The sequence below is a fragment of the Chiloscyllium plagiosum genome, chromosome 6 (assembly GCF_004010195.1).
Source record: "Chiloscyllium plagiosum isolate BGI_BamShark_2017 chromosome 6, ASM401019v2, whole genome shotgun sequence".
Classification (NCBI taxonomy): domain Eukaryota; kingdom Metazoa; phylum Chordata; class Chondrichthyes; order Orectolobiformes; family Hemiscylliidae; genus Chiloscyllium; species Chiloscyllium plagiosum.
Window position 1 is genome coordinate 16,114,596 of NC_057715.1, and position 22,248 is coordinate 16,136,843.

General features: G+C 41.5%; 1 protein-coding gene and 2 non-coding genes across 3 annotated transcripts in view; 2 read left to right on the top strand and 1 right to left on the bottom strand.

Annotated features, from left to right (window-relative positions):
• Positions 1 to 11,390: 11,390 nt before the first annotated feature.
• Positions 11,391 to 11,462, top strand: trnad-guc. The gene has a single exon. It is a non-coding gene; the product is annotated as a tRNA-Asp (tRNA).
• A 1,263-nt stretch (positions 11,463 to 12,725) lies between these two features.
• On the bottom strand, positions 12,726 to 12,797 carry trnad-guc. Its single transcript has one exon. It is a non-coding gene; the product is annotated as a tRNA-Asp (tRNA).
• Positions 12,798 to 17,329: 4,532 nt separating this feature from the next.
• tmtc4 (transmembrane O-mannosyltransferase targeting cadherins 4) overlaps positions 17,330 to 22,248 on the top strand; it is a 45,311-nt gene continuing 40,392 nt past the window's right edge. Inside the window, exons 1-2 of the mRNA XM_043691280.1 lie at positions 17,330 to 17,410; positions 21,655 to 21,868. Of these exons, the coding sequence (XP_043547215.1) occupies positions 21,704 to 21,868 (165 nt within the window). The 5' untranslated portion in view covers positions 17,330 to 17,410; positions 21,655 to 21,703. The remainder of the gene's footprint in view (positions 17,411 to 21,654; positions 21,869 to 22,248) is intronic.

Below are 22,248 nucleotides of genomic sequence, written 5' to 3' on the forward strand. Positions count from 1 at the left end.
GGGTGGGTTACTCTTTGGAGGGTCGGTGTGGACTGGTTGGGCCGAAGGGCCTGTTTCCACACTGTAGGGAATCTAATCTAATGTCATAGCTGGGGAGAAAAAGATTGTGCTTTTCCTTTACTTCTTATCCCTAATTAGATTACCACTACTGGTTGGTTCTCGTCTCTGCTCAGCATGTTCCTGTTTCAGCTGAAACCCTCAACAATACTTTTGCTACCTCCATACTGGACGATTCCAGTGCAATCCTGCCTGGCCTCCTCACCCAGCACGTTCCATAAACTTGAGCTTATCCAAAGTTCCCCTTCCTTTAAAAATAACAAATGCTGGAGATCACAGCAGGTCATGGCAGCATCCATGGAGAGAAAGAAAGCCAATGTTTTAAGTCTAAATGACTTTTCATCAGAGTCTCTGACGAAGAGTCATCTAGACTCGAAACGTTGGCTTGCTCTCTCTCCATGGATGCTGCCATGACCTGCTGTGACCTCCAGCATTTGTTGTTTTCTGTACAGATTCCAGCATCTGCAGTAATTTGCTCCTCCTTTTATCTGCCTTTGTCCTCACTTTGGCAATTTCTATTCACCCAGCATCTTTGAGCTCTCTGACCTGTAGTGGCTCCCAGTTAAACACCTCCTGAATTCTAAAATTCTTGCCATTCTTTACAAATCCCTTGTTTGCCTCACCTCTCCCTATCCCTGTAATTTCCTCCAATCTCACAACCCTCAAGATCTCTGTGTTCTTCCAGTTCTAGCCTCATGTGTATAAATGATTCGAATTACTCCACCATAGACGACTATACCTTTAAATACCTGAGCCCTTAGATCTGGAATTCTCTCCTTAACCCTTTCCACCTGGCATCTTGCATCCTGCCCCTCTTAATCTTGCATCCTCTAAAACACACCTTTTACCTATCTCTTCAACAAAACTTTGTATCTCCTGCCATAGTATCTTCTTATGCGGTTTGATGTTACGTTTATTTTGTTAATGCTCCTGTGAAACACTTCAGGACACCTTACTACATTCAAAATGCCATATAAATACAAGTTTTTGTTGGTGATGTTGCTCTCCAAAAGTCCCACTCCAAAAATATTATTCCAATTGTTTGGGGAAACTATAGACCAAAATACTCAAATTCAGTGAATGATTCTTAAATGAAAACATCACCAACAGGATTTTTGTAGCTTTCATTTTAATCCAAGTCAGAACCTCAAGTAAAATAATTAAATAAATTGCCAGGCAAATTATAGTCAGTAAAGCAATAACTACTCACAAAATAGCAGATACAGCTACCACAACACCAAATCAACATTCTCAGCTCCAAGGCCTGGAAATTTGGACACTTCTTGATTTTAGGTTAGATGCTTCAGGCTGCAGGCAATTTGGTTCAAGTTGGATCAGATGGGGTCAATGGTTATGGCTGGAGTAACGTGGCATGTGATTGGGTGAAGCTAGTGACCAGTCTTGAACCAGACCACACCAATGCAACACCTGACCAAATTGTGCAGATAAGTTTCTTTTTAAAAGTTTACTCAAGTAAAATTGACATAGCATCATAGAGTTCACACAGCATGGAAAGCAGAGCCTTCGGTCCAACCAGTCCACGCTGACCATAATCTCAAACTAAGCTAGTTCCACCTACCTGCTCCTGGCCCATATCCTCCAAACCTTTCCTATTCATGTACTTATCCAAATGTTGTAACTGTGCCCACATGCACCACTTCCTCAGGAAGTTAAATGTCAGTTATCTGGATGCTGTTGTTGGGTCAGATTTGAGGTACTCTACCTAAGTGACAAAAACTATTTCACAAGATGACAATCATTTGAGCCATTCCTTGCACAAATATAGCACCATATGCAATATGCCTTTCCAACTCAACCTCTTGTAATGTCAATCTCTCAGTTTTCCCACTCAATAGACTTGATGCTTGCATTACCCACAACAGTAGCTCTGCTCCATCCAGGGCCCAAGATGGCTCCGTGGTTGGCATTGCTACCTCGCAGGTTCAATTCCACCCTTGGGTGGCTGTGTATGGAGTTTGCACGTTCTTTCTGTGTCTGCATGGGTTTCCTCCAAGTGCCCTGATTTCCGCCCACATTCAATGATGTCGGGGGTAGATGGTTTGGCCATGGGAAATATAGGGTTTTAGGATTGGGAGATGGGTCTGGGTGGGATGTTCTTCAGAGGGTCAGTGTGGACCAGATGGGCCAATTGGCCTGCTTCCACACTGTAGGGATTCTATGATTCTACAGTCATCATTCAAATGGCAGAATATTACAAAATGTCCTTATCTAGCTTCACAACGGTCTTGATATCAGAGATTCATTCAGTAGATTCCATTAACAAACATCTTAAATGATCTAGTCAGCTCCAACAAAGCTGAAGAATAACCTTAGACTTGACCAATCACTGCAGTAACATTGCCTTCAGCTTTCTGCTCTACTTAACTGTATTAAACACAAATACCACATAACAACCTACTCTGTTCTCTGCTCTGCCACGTTTCTCCTTTTCATTTATAGCTGTAACTTCTTTGTCAACCAAATTCACAGCATCATATGTTAACTTCAATTTGCTTCCGGGTTAAGGGTTGCCAAGTCACATATTATTTCATCTCAACATTAAAAAAAAATCAAAGACTATTTCTGACCTTTTGTTTATACATTTCAAACAGCAGGACTTTTGCTTCCTTCTTCTACTTGGATTTTGAATTCACAATTCAACCCAACCAAATATCAGCAAGAAAGCAAAAATACAAATCATGAGGACTCTTGGGAAAATAAGTACGCATGTGATTTTGCCATGTTAGAAAGATGCCCTATGAAGGAGACAATAATGGAACATGGGAGTTCTCTCCTCAAGGTGATGTTGACTTCATGCAGGGTTTCTTGGTTAAGTCAACAAGCTATATTGCATAAAGAAGTTTAATTTAGATAAAGATAAATATATACTTACTAACTATAGGTGTTCATTCATAAAGATTTACTTAATCCTATCGTAACAACAGTGAAATTTACTGTCAGGACCAGTTACTGATTTTATAAGCAATAGGTACCTTTCCTCATGGATGAAAATGCATACCAATAAGTTAGAGTTAGAGAGCTGTACAGCATGGAAAAAGACCCTTCCATCCAAGTTATCCATGCCAACTAGACATCCTAAATTAATCTAGTCCCATTTGCCAGCGCTTGGCCCATATCCCTCCAACCCTTTCTATTCATATACCCATCCAGATGCCTGTTAAATGTTGTAACTGTACCAGCTTCCACCACTTCCTCTGGCAGCTCATTCCATACATGCACCACCCTCTGCTTGAAAACGTTGCCCCTTAGGTCCTTTTTATATCGTTCCCCTCTCACCTTAAACTTTGGCTCACTACTTCTGGACTCCCCTTACCCTGAGAAAAAAGACCTTGGCTATTCACTCGATCCAAGCCCCTCAACCTTCAATGCTCCAGGGAAAATAGCCTCTATTCAGCCTCTCCCAATTGCTCAAACCCTCCAACCCTGGCAGCATCCTTGTAAATATTTTCTGAACCCTTTCAATTTTAACAACACCATTCCTATGGCAGGGAGACCAGAACTGAACTCAGTATTCCATAAGGGGCCTAACCAATTCCCTGTACAGCCGCAACATGACATCCCAATTCCTATACTTAATGTACTGACCTTCTTCACCACCCTGTCTACCTGTGATCCCACTTTCAAGGAACTATGAATCTGCACCTCAAGGGCTCTTTGTTCAGCAATATTCCACACAACCTTACCATTAAGTGTATAAATCCTGCCCTGGTTTGCGTTACCGAAATGTAATACCTCACATCTATCTAAATTAAACTCCATCTGCCATTCCAAGGCCCATTGGCCCATCTGATCAAGGTCACATTGTACTCTGAGGTAACCTTCTTCGCTGTCAGCTGCACTACCAATTTTGGTTAAAAGTCACACAACACCAGGTTACCATCCAACAGGTTTATTTGGAAACTCGTGCTTCCAAATAAACCTGTTGGACTTTAACCTGGTGTTGTGTGACTTTTAACTTTGTCCACCCCAATCCAACACCGGCTCCTCCAAGTCATGACTAATTTTGATATCAACTGCAAACTTACTCATTGTTCTTCCCATATTCTCATTCAAATTATTTACATAATTGACAAAAAGCAGTGGACCCAGCACTGATCCTTCGGGCACACCAGTGGTCAGAACTGTCTATACATAGTAAATGAATTTCAAGAATATGCCAGAAACATATTTTCTCTGCACAGGAACAAAAGGCCTAAGCAGGAGGAGGCCATTTGGCCCTTCAAGCCTGCCCCACTATTCAATAAAACCATGGCTGGTTTGACTGTGGTCAAAACTTCACTTTTAGATTAGTTACAGTGTGGAAACAGGCCCTTCAGGCCAACAAGTCCACACCGACCCGCCAAAGCGCAACCCACCCATACCCCTAACCTAACACTAGGGGCAATTTAGCATGGCCATTTCACCTGGCCTGCACATCTTTGGACTGTGGGAGGAAACCGGAGCACCCGGGGGAAACCCACGCAGACTCGGGGAGAACGTGCAAACTCCACACAGTCAGTCGCCTGAGGTGGGAATTGAACCCGGGTCTCTAGCACTGTGAGGCAGCAGTGCTAACCACTGTGCCACCATGCTGCCCACTTTTCTTTCCTAGCACTGGCCCCCAACAACAATTGACTCTGTTATTTATCAAGAATCTATCTAATCTGCCTTGAACAAATTCAATGATTCCGCTTCCACTGTTTGCTCAGGAAAGGTATTTCACAGATTAAATGACTCCCACAAAGTAAAAAAAAAATTCTCCTCACCTCTTTCTTAAAAGTGATGCCTCTGCTTTTAAACTGTGTACCATGACCTTATGCCCTGCTACAATAGGAAATATTCTCTCACAATACACCTGGCTACCACCATTTTCGTTGTTCTAAACCCCAATGAGTTTAGCCATTCTTTATTAGGTAAGTTACAGGAATGAGTTGAGTAAAGTTCCTCTAAGCTGCTTCTAGTGCAATTATATACTTTTTTCAAATAAAGATCCCAAAACGGCACCCAGTACTCCAGATGTGCTCTCACCACTGTCCTGCACAGTTTCTTTGTACCTGCGGCCTTTGTACATCCGAGAAGAAGAGTCTGAGACCTCAAACTCAGCACTATGTTCATGGTCTGCAGAGCAGTGTGGCCCTCACACTCCTGCATGGAAGAAAAAATGCAAGCACATCTCATCCTGCTTCAAGGCGTGAACTCTGGACCAGAAGATGATCTTAACAGCTTCTGAGACAAACTGTGAGGCTTGTGGGTTCTTTACATCTTGCAGATGCTTCTTGACATTGTTTCACTTCAATTGCAGTTAGATTAGGGTCTGCAAGCTTTTCTGGAGATAATGCATTTCCCTCTGTTCCTCTCTCACCTTCTGAAGACCTTTGAAGATAAAGAATGTCTTGTTCACTTTGATTGCTTTCCACCCGAATCCCGGAGACTCAAATAGGGGCTTCATGGTTCTCTAACCTTTGAAATCCCTTTTGAGTTCCTCAGTGTTTGGTGGGGTCAGCACACTGATGTTGAGTTTCCATGTCCCCTCTGCCATCCCTTCTTGTCTTTGTATAGTTGTCGGTCAGCCAGTAGGACGCAGTGGTTAGAGAAGCTCACCTGCTTGAATTTAATGGATCTGACTGTGATTGCTTGGACCACACAGAGGAACATGAGTAATTTCCTCCCAATTAGACTGATGGCCCATGGGACCACTATTGCCTGTAAAAGCTGAGGCACTCTATCACACACTCGTGCAGAAACAGCATATCGGTTCTAACCTTGACCAGGTAATACAAGGTTGAAACATATTGCAGTGTAGACTTAATACCATGCATATCAATGGGAGTAATCTTAATATCCATTTTAGAAAGTATGCCACCCGGTGGCTCAGTGTTAACACTGCTACATCACAGTACCATAGGCTGAGGTTTGATTCCAGCCTTGGGTGACTGTCAGTTTGGAGTTTGCATGTTCTCTCCTTGTCTGCGTGGGATTCCACTGGGTCTGGTCCAGGGATGTGCAGGTTAGGTGGATTAGCCATGGTAAATGCAGGGTAGTGGGCTGAGTCTGGGTGGGATGTTCTGCAGAGGACTGGTGTGAACTTGTTGAGCTAAATGGGCTCTTTCCACAGCATAAGGATTCTATGATTTGATCTTTTGCAGTTCCATACAGTAGGTACACTCCTTTATCTCTATAGTGATTGCTTCACCTTTCAGAAAACCATCCTGGTCTGTTGGGTTAGAATTGTCCAGCCCAGGTGGCATTGGCGGGTTCATGCAAGTGGCAGTGTTTGGACTGTTCCCTGGGGAGAACTCCCTGCCCCTCCACGCCCCGCATCTTGTACCCCTTCAAGGGTATTGCTGCTCCTGGCATTCCAAGCTGAGGGGCACTGGCCTCTTCACTGTCTACAATGATTTGAGGCTCAGGTTTCTCTTCCTCCAGCTCTACAGCCTATTCTGAAGGTATTACCTGAGACCTTTTCTTTAAATTCAGTCCCAGGACATGGCAATATTTCATGTCCAGCTCTAAATGGGTGCACAGAACATTATCTGGGTCACTGGATTAATAGTCAACTGATAATACCACTCGTTTATCACCTCCCTCACCCTAAGACCAACTGTTCCTTCTTATCAATATTGGAATGGTGTGGTCTTTTGCTTATGTTTAGAGATATGATTAGGACCTTCCCTGACCTCTTCATCTCTTTGGATTTCTTTGTCTGTTGCTATTCCCCCAATTGTTCTGTTGTCGGTTCCTCCTCCATAGAATCCAAGTGCTGAGGCATGGGAGGTTCAAGAGTATTGGGAAATCTGCTGCCTCAGACTTTCCCATCCTCTGGTCAGACCTTCTTTGACTCCTTTTGTTTGGTGGAGGGAGAAGTGTTGCAGCATTTCATCATGGTAGTTAAGTTAATTGAATATGCCCTTCCTTTTGTTCTGTTGCCTGTGTGTAACTGAGGCAACATTTCAGTTAGCTCATGCAAAGGTGGTCTGGCCCACCGAGCAGATGGTAGCACTTAGTCTTCTTTTTCTTCAGGTGGCCTTCCTGCTTGTGATTCTTGCAGAAGATGGTGCTGCAGTTGGCTACCATGTGATCAGATTTGCAAAAGGAATGTCAGTCTTTAGGTTGCCTTGTGTTGATCAGGATAACACTCCCAATAGCGAAGCTGGAAGAATGGTAAAGGGTCATTACTTCATCGTTCACCTTCAGAGTTACCTTGACCTGCTATTTGCTGGCCCAAATCCCAAAGACACCCTTAGAGTCGATGCAATTTTCAACCTGTTGGTGTACCCGGTTAGGAACCGAACACATCCTGGATGGGGACATGGGGGTTATAGTTGTACTGTCACCCCTAGCCTCATTGGGACTGCATAGCAAATAGTGGCACTGTCTTGAAGATTTTCAGAGGAGGGTCACGAGAATGGTCCCAGGAATGAAAAGCTTAACTTATGAGGAACGTTTGAGGATTCTGGGTCTATACTTGATGGAGTTTAGAAGGATGAGGGGGGATCTAACTGAAACTTACAGAGTACTGAATGGCCTGGACAGAGTGGATGTTAGGAAAATGTTTCCATTAATAGCAGAGATGAGGATCTGAGGGCACAGGCATAGAGTAAAAGGAAGACCTTTTAGAACGGAACTAAGGAGAAACTTCTTCAGCCAGAGAGTGGTGAATCTATGGAATTCATTGCCACAGAAGGCTATGGAGGCCAGATAATTGAGTGGATTTAAGACAGAGATAGATAGGTTCTTGATTTTTCGAGGGATCAAGGGTTACAGGGAGAAAGCGGGAGAATGGGGTTAAGAAACATAGCAGCCATGATTGAATGGCGGAGCAGACTCGATGGGCTGAATGGTCTAACTTCTGCTCCTACATCTGATGGTCTTATGTCCTACAAACATTTGCATAGAGCAGTTGGAGACAGTTGCAGATTCACTTCCCAAAGCCCAGCACATCCATCATGTGGGTGGATGATATTCTGTAAAGCCTGGTTCACATTAATGAGACAGATCACCACCTCCTTGTCCTACACATCACATTTGTAGTCCATGGGGGTCTCAGAAATCTTCCTGTGTGGTGTGGAGATGGATCAATCACCAACTCTGGAGCAAAATTCATTCAACTGGCAATGACCTTGACAGCAATCTGAGGATCACATTCATTCCAACTGTGTTCTTTTCTAAAAGTATATTTTTAGAAACACATTTTGATTTGAATATTGAAGAATTTTCAAAAAATTCCACTGGTCTTCATGCAGCAGGCTATGAGAGTGTATGAGTGTAATGATCTTCATTATTTACGCAATACATTTCATGTCGGGGATACAGCCCAAGGGCAAAACATTTCAAATTGGATATTAGTAAGATGCAATAGAGATAAAATGTTTCTCTATAGACTATGGTTCACTCTAAAGTGCTTCAATGTATTTTCAATACTTCGTTCACAATGAGGGATTCTACAGCCACACTCACTGCCATTGGTGCTACTCACAGCTTTAGTGTTAACATTAAACTGAAGGAGTGAAAACAGAGAAATCCTTGAAATTCTGTAGCGTCTTTCACAGCCTGTTACAAACAGATTTACAGCTAATAATGTACTTTTGACGTCGGAACTGTGGCAGCCAACATAAGCACAGCAAGATCTCACAAGTAACACTAATCTAAATGACCAAAAAACCTGGTTAATAGATGGTGGTTGAGAGATAAACTGGCACTGGGCACTGATCATCTTCCAAATTGTGCCAGAGGACCTTTTTTAAATATCCAACTGTGAGACAGATGTAGCCTTGATTGAATGTCTCATCTGGAAGACATCATCACTGACAGTGTAGCTCTCTCTCGGTTCTGCATCAGGAATATCACCTTATATGAGCAACTCAAAACTCAATTCAGGGATTACAAACCAACCCATCTAACTCACAGCAGGAACACCACCCCAGAGTCGTGAGCAAAACATATGTTGTAAGGAGTTGCTCCTCGTGTTCATTCTTAAACTGTAATCCATCTTAAGTATCATTGGTTTCTAAATAACTTAAAAGAATTAAAATATTTGAAGGATTCCTTTAATTAAAATGAGTGCTTTACGGCTGTTTCTGCAGGTAAACAGATCATGACAAGAAATGTTACATGATTGTTTTCAATTATATTCAGAATCACAGCAGATTTAATGTTTCAAAGCATGGGACAAGGTCCTTCGTCCCTTCTTATCTGTGCTAGTCATCAACAATTGATACTGCAATAATCAATTATTCAATTTTCTAACCCTTAGCTTGTCACCTTGTCTGTTGTGGTTCTTCAAGTGTTCACGTAAATATGTTAAAATACTTTTAAATGTTTTATTACCCTTTCGGGGTGTGAGCTCCAGATACCCTTATTGGGTGAAAAAGAAATTTCCCAAAACCCCGTAAAACACTTGCCCTTTACCTTAAATCAATATTCCTTCTAATTCAGAATTTATGAAGCCTGTGGATGAACGGGTCACCTGCCACCGCTGAGGCACATGAAATGATGTTGAACAGTCATTCCTGCACTAGTCCTGCCTAGGACAAGAATGACAATGGTCTGCATTTATATAGCATCCTTGATATGGTAAATACTGTGTCTGAAAATAATTGGTTGGAAGCTAAGAATTCTACAATGAGTATCTCAGCGTCTGGTTCCCACAAGTTTGTCCATTATCTATAATGGAGAAAGTGAGGACTGCAGATGCTGGAGATCAGAGCTGAAAATGTGTTGCTGGAAGGGCCTGAAGAAGGGCTTATGCCCGAAACGTCGATTCTTCTGCTCCTTGGATGCTGCCTGACCTGCTGCACTTTTCCAGCAACACATTTTTCAGCTCATTATCTATAATGCATAAGTTACCATATGCCCAGATGGAAACAGTTCCAGTGACGTTCAAGTAGCTCAACAACATCCAGGGGCACCCACCACCTTCAACATTCACTCTCTCTGCCACAGGGACAGTTGTGTGAACTATTTGTAAAATGAACTTGTCAAACTTCCTTTGAGCTCACTTTCACTCTCACATCCTTATCACATAGAAGGACAAGGACATCATCAGCATGAGCATACCAGCAGCGACAAGTTGCCCTTCAAGATTGATGACATTGGAGTTTCTTCTCCCCAGGGATGATTAATTAAGAATTGGTTTGGTTATGGCACAGAGTAAATTGAGATAAACAGTTCTCAGTGGCAGAAATATTGAGAAGAGAGGGCGCAGATTTAAAGTGATTGACAATAGTGTACAGAACTTGAGCTCAAATCCTTTTTTTTTGCAGAGAGTGACTGGGATCTGCAAACTCCTGCTGGAGATGATCTTGGAAGGACATTCAGCTGTGACTTTTAAAGTGCGTAGCTATCTGACCAGAAAACAGAAAATAAATATGCAGGGCTACAGTGAAAAGCAGTCAAAAGCTGTTCTTAAAGAGAGGTGGAACAGACAAAACAAACTGCATGCTTTTCTTTTGTTGTGTAAGTATTCTGTGGTTTGAGGGTAGACATTAGTGGAAGTATATTGCCATTCCTTCACTGTCACAGGATTAAAATCCTCTCTCCTTAACAGCATTGTGGGTGTACCTAGAAGGACCCTCAAGGACAAAAAGACCATAGGACCATAAGACATAGGAGTGGAAGTAAGGCCATTTGGCCCATCAAGTCCACTCCGCTGGTGTCTCACCATCATCTTCCCAAGGGTAATTACTGTATATTGAATTGCCTTTTTTCTTAAACAACCTGTTCAGAGATTATCTGCATTTATAAATGAATAGATGTTTGTCTTTTCTCAGAGCTGCTATGAAATTAAGTGCAAGGAGCGCAAGGAGTATTGAGTACAGGAGTTGGGACATTATGTTACAGCTCAAGACTGAAAGGTTTGAGTACTAAATAGAGGCTGGGGCATTGTCAACTGGAGCATTGAAGGTTGTGGTGTGACCTGATACAAATTCATAGAATCAGGAGGGGCATAGATAAGGTCAATAGCCAAGGTCTTTTCCCTCAGGGTAGGGGAGTGCATAAATTTAAGGTGAGAGGGGAACGATTTAAAATGAACCTGGGGGCGGCAACCTTTTCCAAAAGAGGGGATGGAATGAGCTGCCAGAGGAGTTGGAGAGGTGCAGACAATTACAACTAAAAGACATTGGGACCAGGACATGGACATGAAATGTTTAAAGACATTTGGAGCAAATGCAGACAAATGGGACTAGTTCAGATTAGGAAACCTGGCTGGTATGGACAAGTTGAGCCAAAGGCTCTGTTTTCATGCTGAATGACTTCATAATAACACCAATGCTGACATAGACTGAAAGTTCAGGTTATTCTCATGAAGAATAGCTTTAAGCGAGTGTATCAAGTCCTCGGTAGTATAGTGGTCAGTATCCCCGCCTGTCACGCGGGAGACCGGGGTTCAATTCCCCGCCGGGGAGGATTATTTTTGTACCATGATCCATGGCCACCGCACATTTTCAATGCAATACAGGGTCCACTGCTTATTGCAACATCTCCACCAACATTTTAAAACATTTCCAGTAATCCTCGCAAATTCCTTTTCCCGCTAGTCTGCTCGGCGGATGTTCGAGCTGTGAAAGCAACAGTTACAACCTCCCCCCCGAGTTAGGCTTGTAAATCTTTTCATGAATCTTTCTTTCGGGGGAAAAAAAAAGATTTATAATCATCCCGTTTGTTTGAGTATGCACAAAAGGTGCAGAGTGAATTGAGAAGAATTCCGAAAAGGTCTGGCTGAAATGCAAAGTAATGCTCAAGATTTAGGTGAAAAAAAAAACACAGAAAATGCGGCATTTTCCTTCCGCTTTGTATTCTTTCGTTCCAGTAACAAAGTGCTGGATAATGACTGCACATCATCCTCATTCAAGTGTTTATTTCTCTGACCTTGCACTGGGAATTTGCAAGGAGGATTTGCACAGTGCTACCTCCTCGTGGTTACTTGGAAATAAAACCACTCTGTGGACTGTGAAAGGTTTTTGTTTCAATGTTTTGGGTTTGGTCTCTTCCCGTTAAAGTACTGCTGCTACTTTGTTTTAAACATGATGTGGAGGGGCCGGCGTTGGAGTGGGGTGGACAAAATTAAAAATCACACAACACCAGGTTATAGTCCACTTAACTTTAAGCAAGCACGCTAAAGTTCAAGTTTGCAATGCTCGACCATACAACACGCTGCTAATTAAAAGCAAGGTGGATCTACTGATCATTTGCAAAGTAATCGACTGTAAAATGATGAATGCTGTGCACCACATTGCACTCTTTACCCGTCTCTTCAGACATTTACCCCGTCTTTAAATTAAACGCTGCAGGGATGTTACCCTCATATCAGCCTGCACCTCCTCCACAAGCACATCATCAACTTTTAAAGGGGCTTTTCTTGAACATGTGCAAAAAGCAAAAAAATTGCCCGAAAATCTCAGCATCTCTGGTAGTCTCTAAGAAATCAGAGTTGACGTTTGGGGGTCGAGTGACCCTTCTGTTTTGGTGCATGTTCACGTGTGATTGATAAGACAAGGGTAAAAAAAAAAGTCCATTTAAAAGTTCATGATCTTTGCAAACGGCTGCATTAAAATGAAAAACGGGGGAGAAAGCAAAGTGGAGAAATGCATAACATAGAGAAAGTGGGAAAGTGTCTGTGAATATAAATGCACCGAGCTGTCGGATTGGTAAAAAAAAATTGCTGAATCCTCCCCGGCGGGGAATTGAACCCCGGTCTCCCGCGTGACAGGCGGGGATACTGACCACTATACTACCGAGGACTTGACATACCAAAGACTGGATTGTTGTCTACTTAATTAATCATTCCCCTACAAGGTGCAAGTTGCAGTTTGCATTCTCATTCATTTGCAGACACTTGGCATTTCATGGCAAGTCTTATGTCACTGTGATCTGCTGTCAGCAGTTTACAAACGTCTGCATTGTGGAACAAACGCAATGCAAAAAATAAAACAAACTGTCCGAAATTTCACACTTCATACGTTTCATACCAGGTTTGTGAGGCTTTGTTTTTATCACAATGCATTTATTTCACAATGCAGACGCTTGCAAACTCCTGACTGCAAATCACAGTCAAAGGGAAAGGACCTTTAATTAAAGGTTTTGAGCATTCTGATGCAACCTGAAATGTGAAGTCTCCTTTCCAGGTCCACAGACGCTGCCAGAATTGCTGAGCATCCCCAGCATCGTCTGTTGTCTTTTAGTCAGACTTTTCGTTACTGGCAGTATTTTGCAGTTGTTAAATAAAGAATGCAAATCGTTAATACACTGTTTGTAGAGCAACAGTAATTTCCTCCAGTTAAAGATGTTGGATCAGAAGAATATCCACACAAATCATTGAAGGTGGTTAATAAAGTACACAAAATCTGACACTTTATTAAATGGCAACAGAGTTCAAAACAAAGAGGTTATGACAAACTTGTATAAAACAGTGGTTCAGTTTCAACTCAAGTATTGGGTGTAAGTTTATTGGGACATGAGCATAGTGGGGTATGGCAAGATGTGTGGCAGAACCAGGAGATTTGCTTGATGAGGCCCATTTGGACATCAACTTCATCTTGTCCCACCTATGTTTCTCTCAGCAGGGTGGTGAGATTCTTGCTGGACAATAGCAAGATGCCAATTGATGGCAACTAAAGCTTGTTAGATTCCTCGCTGATGGCTCAACTCATCTCATTAGCATTTCAGTTATGATCTCCCCTAACCCACCCTACAAACCAGACCTTGAGAAAATTTGACACAGAAATCGGATTGGGTACCCTGCGAATTGACCTTGGCGCTTGCTCCAAAGACCTCCTTGTTAGATACTGGCAACCAATGTCTCAGGACATACTCCATGGCCACAGCCACATGCCCATCCCATGCCCACAGGTATTGACATTGGACATGTGCCCGTCTCTAAGGACACTTGTGGCACATCTCTGATCCACTTACAGGAAGCTACCTCACTTTATTGCTGCATCTCAGCCTTTTAATGTTGCAGCAAGGACACTTTGTGCTTAGGGACATGCTCCCAGCTCCTGACTTTAGGCTGCATCTCCGGGCTCTTCACTCGCTGCCATTGCGCTCACACACTCCGAAACCTGTCTGCACGCTCATAGCATCCCTCCCTTGCAGTGCCTTGTCTTTGTGCCTTTTGGTTCCTCAGCCAGAGAAAACAAGCTCAAATTACTGATATCTTGCTATGACGTTCAGACAGACACAAAGTCAGAAAGTTTGTCATAGCCGTCAGCAGGCCTCAATCAAGCCAAGAACAATGCACAGGTAATCCCAGCACCAGTAAGTCAAGGTCAGCCTCAGATACCTGGATATGGTTAGTCAGCAACGTGGGGGCAGACCAATTCAGGATGCTCTCCACATAAGGGGTGACAGCTGAATATCAGGTAGCCCACCATCCATCTTGACTCTTTCTGCCCTCTTCTGGTCTGTTTGCATCTTGGAATTAGAGATTGGTGGGTTACAGAAGATGAATGTTGGAGCACGGATATTACTCTTGGTGCAGGTGGGGACCTCTTTCGTGACTCAGTAAGCAGCACAAAGAGCGTGCAGAGTTAGCGGTTTTGCAGGTCAGGGTGAGTGAGGACGATTGCAGGCAATGTTGAGAATGAAAGACCATGAGCCTTGATAGGAAGTGGGTACAATAGTGGAGACAGACTGAGTGTGAGGTATCAGTGAGAAAATGATGGCACTTGCAATAGCAGAGTGAAAAACATCATTGACTTTCTTCCTACAGGGCTGTCATTCCTCCAGACATCAGCGATTGTTTTACCTAGGTTTCAGGTACCCAGGTTATCCTCCTTTCTAAAGCAAGAGGACTGTTGCTGCTCATACAAAAAGAGAAGCCAGTTCTATCTCACCATCGCTTATCTCAATTACCCCACTGTTCCTAAATTATCCAGTATTGAATCAATGGAATTGCCTCGTTATACATTAGGAAGATTGAAATCATTGTCGTCTACCCCGACACAAACTCCATTCCTTTGCAATGACTCCATTCCTCTGCCTTGCAGTTCAATCTGATTGTTCACAACCTTGGATTATGCATGAACCTCAGATAGGCTTCCAACCAGATAGTGATATGCTTACAAATATGCTTCTAGAGATGGGACGCTTTGGTTATTACGAAAGATTGGAGGAGTTGGGACCATTTTTCTTGGAAGCGATAAGGTGAAGAGAAGATTTGATAGAAGTTTTAAGAACCATGAGGTATACAGATGGAGTAGGTATGAAGAAATTATCATGCTCATGAAAGACTGGGAAACCAAAGGGCACAGTACTAACGTGCTTTGTGAAACAGCAAATGCAAATGAGAAAAAAATCACACAATAATTGCTTAGGGTCTGACATGGCTGACTGGTTGTGAGACGAGGCAAGTTCAATCAATGCATTCAAGGAGGTATTATTTAAGATGAAACAATGTGCAGAGTTATGAGGAAATAGCATGAAAATGGTAGTCAATGCAGACACAATGGACTGAATTGCCTCAAATATTTGTGACTCTATGATCCATACCTTCACTACAAACACTTTTTTCCACCTCTTTAACATCGCCTGACTTCACTTCTCATTCCTAATGATGGGCTTCTGCCTGAAACGTTGATATTCCTGCTCCTCGGATGCTGCCTGACCTGCTGTGCTTTTCCAGCAGCACTCTAATCTTGACTCTAATCTCCAGCATCTGCAGTATCCACCTCCGCCTAGTTGATTTCACCCCAAAGCTGCTGATTTGCCTCTGAAATCCTCATCTATATACTTGTCACTTTCAGAATGAAAAATCACACACCAGGTTATAGTCCAACAGGTTTATTTGGAAGTATTAGCTTTCAGAGCACTGCTCCTTCATCAGGTTGCAGGATCATAAGACACAGAATTTATAGCAAAAGATCACATTGTCATATATGCAACCGATACGATATATTGAACAAACCTAGATTGCTGTTAAGTCTTTCATCTTTTAGAATGGGTTGCAGGCTTCGGTTCATTAATACGTAAATCCCAGAACTTCTTTCAAGTCACATTTTCGAGATAACTTAAGGTTTTAAAGAGAAAGATGACATCTCAGCTCAGACAATGTGTTAAAGGTGTGAGGTTAGAGTCTGTCTGTATCCTTCCTGAAGAAGGGCTTATGCCCGAAACGTCGTTTCTCCTGTTCCCTGGATGCTGCCTGACCTGCTGCGCTTTTCCAGCAACACATTTCCAGCTCTGATCTCCAGCATCTGCAGACCTCACTTTCTCCTCTGTCTGTATCCCAATCTTGAGCCAGACTGGTTCTATTTCCAAAGTAGGAATTTATAAAATGTTACAGAGATTGACTGCCTCCATTGACTGCCTACAGATTGCATGTTTTTTGAACAAAATAAAATGTATCAGGCAGCAGTGCTCCAAAAGCTAGTACTTCCAAATAAACTTGTTGGACTATAATCTGGTGTAAAGTGATTTTTATCTTTGTCCACCCCAGTCCAACACCGGCACCTCCACATCATGATTTTCAAAATTGACTATTCTAATGTGGTCGAGCTTCTAACTGAAAGAGCATTAGCCTAATACACTGTTCCATTCTATACAGGTGTTACAGATCATTTCTAGCATTTAATGTCATCCTAGATTTCCAGCATTTTACTTTTGTTGAGACTTGATTTCAACCAGTTGGTTTGTGGGCTAGAAACTGCTGAGGTGCAAAATGAGGAAGTGATAGTTTATTGAAAACCCAAATGCCATACATTTTTAAGATTTAAAAATTCAACTGTTAACATTCTTGACTTCATTCTACCACAAATATCTTTGCCTTTAGCTGCTAAGGCCTTAAGTTTTGGAATTCTCTCTCAATCTCTTTCTTTAAGATACTTTCTAAAACCTTCCCTCTATGACCATACTTTATGTTGTTTGCCCTAATATTTCTTAATGTATAATCAATGCTCAGCGAATTGTTTTGCTAAAGGTGCTGTATACTAGTGAGGTTTGTTGGTGCCATGAAGGCTTGGGCTGCACACAATAAATTAATGTAAAATTTGTTAAAAGTTGACACTACCTCATGGAATATGCAAAAAAAAAAAGACGTTTTACATGTATAACTTTTATCTCTTTCCCTTTACGCGTTCATGTTTCGTTTTGACTTTCCAAAGCTCTCTGCAAAAGATTGCACCATTTTTGAGCGTCTGCAACCCTGCTGGGTGGGTGTGAAGTTTTGATTGACAGCTCAGGTTTCCAGGACACAGATTTGGCGCAGGCGCAGGCGCAACCGCCCTCCTTAACCACACCGGAAGTGAGTCCGACAAAGAAACGTGTCCCACCCACTCACCGCTAGTTCTGAGATAGGCCTTCGGTTCCGCTATGAGGATAGCCGATTCAGAGGCCTGTGGACAACCTTCCCTGGGAGGTAAAAAATAAAACCTAAATAAAATTAAAATAACAAGCTGAAAGAGAATTTTTTTTCCCGTTCTGTAGGTTGAGGATCAGAAGTGATTTCTTAAACAGGCCTAAAATAAAAGTTTTGTGTAGGTTTGCTTAGAGATTAAAAGGAATTATTTTCAATTCCAAGAGTTTATTTCTAAACTAAAAGCGGCTATTTTCAATTTAAACATAATTTCCAAAAGTAAGTGGGATTATTTCCAATTTAAAGAGTCGTTTTTCATTTAATAAAGTTATTTCCAAATTGAAATTAGTTAATTCCAGTGAAAAGATGTGGAAATTCAGCCATAAGCTAAAGTTTTGAATTTCTATAGCCTCTTTCATCACTTCAAGAAGTCCCAAAGTGCCAATGAAATACTCTGACGTACAGTCACTATTGCAATTTTAGAAATGTGGCAGTAAGTTTGCACACAACACAATAACAAAAACACTAATATGGTTCTGACAAAATGATCTGTATTTGATTATGTTGACTTGAAGAATGCTGCAGAAAAGAGCCTTCTTTTTGAATAATGCCATGGGATCCTTTACACTCATTAAGAGGGAGAAGAGCACCCTGGTTTAAACTTCTCACCCAAACAATGACTTCTGGCATTGCAGCAATCCCTTAGTGCTGCACCAATAGTATCTGCTTTGATTTTTGTGCTCAAACGCTAGAGTGGGATTTGAGCAACCCAATTTTTTGTCTCTCAGAAGTGTAAGACTTTTTGTGTTTTTGAAAACAGTGGCCTGCAAAGGTACAACCATTTTTGAAAACAGATTTGTCAAGCTGTCTCGTGCCTATTGTGAACTTTTTCTTTGTGGCTACAAATTCTTGCAATGTGTAGATGCTCAAGAAGAGCCAACTAATTGTTTACACATAATGTTGATTGGTTCTCAGCTAACTGAGCTGGTTGGAACTGGAAACAAGTTAGAGAGAGGGCGAAAGATACAGAAGGGTGTGCAGTTGTTTGCCCCAGCAGAAGCTACCTGTTCTCTGGATGTAGGTTTGCTTGATGATCTGGAAGGTTCATTTTGTTTCCAGCTCAGCGAGCAAACCTACATCCAAAACCTCAACCTGAGCTACAAATATTCTCAAAACTCGCTAACTACCTGTTCTCTGCTGTACAAACTTCATTCAGTCTTGAAGAAACCTTTACCAGCTAGTGTAAGTTTTGAATTTTGAATTGCTAAATTGGAATTGGAAGTAAAGGCCACTGAACTTACTTTACAATTTTAATGTATTTCTGCTAATCTATTGTTTATCTGTGTATGTGTGTGTCAGGTAAAGTTTATAGAAGATTTGAGTTTTAGCAAGTCACGTTGTTCTATACCAGTGGTTTAGGTCAAGAGCTGTGGTCAAATTTGTTATCATAAGTAATAATTCTTGTTTAGAGCACAAACCTGGTCTGCCCTTTCTATCAACCTTGGTCTGAAAGTCAGGTAAATAGGGATATTGAATGCAACTGGGAAAAAAAAGTTTAACATTTTAAAATAGAAATATTGTAGCTTTATTTACAGCATGCTACCCCAGTAGGTCATAACAGGTGAAAGTGTCTACAAACTGAGAGCATTTATTATTCCTTAACCTGTCAGTGGCAAACCTTTTTCACATTCTAAGACTGATTGTTGATGGGTAATAGAGCTAAAGGTTGGGAAACCAAGATGGGTGGATGGAATTAAGGTACAGATTATTAACAAACTCAGGGAATGGCTGAATGGCTTATTCATCCAAAACACACTTTCTGTCCTCGTCTATTGCCTCTTCTGAGCATGGTTGTTCATTGAAGTGAAGCTCCATGGGTGATGATTACCCTTAACAAACTTACATTTTTCACGAGTGTGCTATCCCAGATATTTGGAGTTTGGAATTCATTCATACTAGCAGAACCTGACAGCCAAGACTGTTTGCAGGTAAAGGAGATGATTGTCAAGTCGAAGGCTTTCAAACGTGAAATAAGCAAGAGGTCAGAGTCGCCATGTTCCTGTTAGAGTTGTGATGATGCTGCTCCTTTAACAAGGTTAGGTTGTCCTTGGGGTTTTTTTTTTAAGAGAGGTCATAAAAGCAGCAATTCCAAAAAGTCTGTGTTGAACTCCTTGAGAATGCTTTCAAGTTTTAAGAGAAAATATTTGTTCAATGCAAGGGGAGTTCTCCCAGCTCAGCTTTCCTCTAATTTTGGCTTGGTTTGGTTTTAGCCAGTCAGTCAGTTGTGAAGCTACTGGACCCAAAGAAGCAGGTTCAGGCTGATCCTCCCTCTCTCCGATATCTCTCCTGTAAGACCCTCTGTTGGATTTTTCCTTTTTTGCCAAGGTGTCCTTATGAGGGTTGTTGCAGGAATTTGGAACAGCATCATTAAGTTGGGATAATCTGTTGGGTTTTTGGATGGGTTAAATTATTCTATATTCTGTTCTCTTTTGTTTGAGTTTTGTTTGGTAATCTTGCAAATAAATTCTGTTTTGTTTAGAACTAAGAGTTTGGGCCAGCTGTATCTCTCCTGGAATATCCACTTTACGCCTGCTTTAAACGGCTAGCAAAGTTAGGGTCCGGGCTACTTTCTTGAAATGTTTTGAGGGGGTCTGGTCTGGCCTAGAATAAGAGTGAAAGGTATGGCTGGTAAGATTAGGGAACGATGGATGAATAAAGATATCGAAGTTCTAGTCAAGAATAGAGAATATATGTTAGATAAAGACAACTCGGATCAAATGAATTTGTTCAAGAGTAAAGACAGTGTAGGGGCTTATTAAGTGGGAAAATTAGGAAGATAATGAGGGGATATGAGACATTGTTGTGTCACAAAGCTGGTCCCTTATTTCTAAAAGCTGTTCCTTCTCTCAAGAATACATTGTCCTTGACTTTTTTCAGAGGGCTGATAAAACCTCCCAGCTCAGAGGTGACTAGTTTAGTACAGAGATGAAAAAGGATGTTGAGAGGCCATTTATTTATATGTAAACAGATGAGACTTCAGTCCAAAGTGGTCATGTTTTAGAAGTGACCTGTATAATGAAAGGGGAGTGGTCAGCCCTCTAGCTGAGCAGTTCAGTCCACAACCAGTTAGGAGTTCAGCTGTGTGGAAACAGGCTGCTAAACCCTCTCTCTCTCTTCTGCCTTTCTAACTTCAACCTGTAAACATTTGATCCATTTTTACTTTTTTTTAGGAGGATTGCTTATTGGGACTATTGTGTATATTTGGAACAGCATACTTAAGTCTAGTTTGGATAGATTGAGTTCTGTAGGGGTTCTTTATTCTGTTCTGTGTTTCATTGTGTAATTTTGTGAATAAACTTTTGTCTATTTTAAAACCTGGTAGTCAACTGAGCTAATGTACTCCGGGTAATTTTCACTGTACGCTTAACCGAAACAAATTGCTAAGTTATGATTTGGGTTGCCTGTTTAAGAATGTTTTGAGTGGTCTGGTCTAGTCCATAACACTTGGCTAAATACATGAATAGGAAATGTTTGGAGGAGTATGGGCCAAATGCTGGCAGGTGGGACAAGATTAATTTGGGAGGATGGTCGACGTGGACTGGTTTGACAAAAAGGGTGTGTTTCCAAGCTGTATGACTCTGTAAGACTGCTCATGGGAGTTGCGAACATTACAGGATTATCCTGGACATTCCAAGTATTGTAGATTAATTTCCAGGGCATTCCTGCATGCAAAATAATCTGAGGATAATTTCAACATAAAATTGTTTTATTTACGTTGAATATTTTCCTTTATCAATTATTAACACATTAGAGTTTATCAGAGAAGACAGTTAACTCACAGATGGTAATGATTCAGTCAGCTTAAAAAAATGCTAGAATAAAACAGAACTGAGATGCTGGAGATCTGAGACAGTCAAAAACAGAAATTGAAGGAGAAACTCGACAGATCTGGCAGTATTTGTGGTGAGAAAACGGTTAAAGTTTCAAAACCAGTGACCCACCTTTGTCTTCTCTCCATCGCTGGCGGCAGACTTGTTGAATTTCTTCAGCAGCTTCTGTTTTCGTTTGCCAAAATGTAAAATAGGCTTTTCGTTTTTCCAGTTGACACTTAAATGGTTCCAGTGGAAGGTGATGTAATGGTTAACTGATTCAATGTCTCAAAACCTTAAGGATAATAAGCGTCAGCAACCATACATCCATTGTATGTGTACCTCTGTTAAAGCATTGCATGTAGCTCACGATCTTTGCCTAACAAATTCATGAAGTGTTCCAATATGTTCAAACTGATCTTGTGCTTCCTTTCCTAGGTTATGGATAGCAGAATGCCAGCGTCTTGGAAATGGTGCAAGGTTTAGCATGATGTTGCAGTCTGCATGGAGTTTGGACAATACTTTACCAGTGCCACAGCTCCCTCAGTATTGGGCAAGGGCTATTATTGGTGCATTAGCTATTCTGTGTTTTGGCATTAGTTATGATGGAGAGTTTGTCTTTGATGATTCAGAAGCTATCATCAACAACAAGGTATGTGGTTTTGCATTTAAAAGTCCAGGTGTGGACTGCAAAATAATTATTGCTGGATTTTCATTGAAAAATGAAAGTGTTTTATGTAAAGTGCTGTTGATGTTCATAGTTTACGTGCTTCTACTCTGCTGAGACGTTATGCTATGATTGTATTGGGTATTGGACATTGGTTGCATCACAGTTTGTGTATTCTGTACAGTACAAAAAGAAAGGGAATACTGGAATAGTTGAAAAACAATTTTACATGGGTGATATTTGAAATGTGAGTTTATACTTATCATGAGAAGATGAACTGACCGAGTATCTCTTTTATATCAAATGTGGACAACTGAGAGGTGGCCTAACAGGTCTTTAAAATTCTGAAAGGTTTTGATAAAATG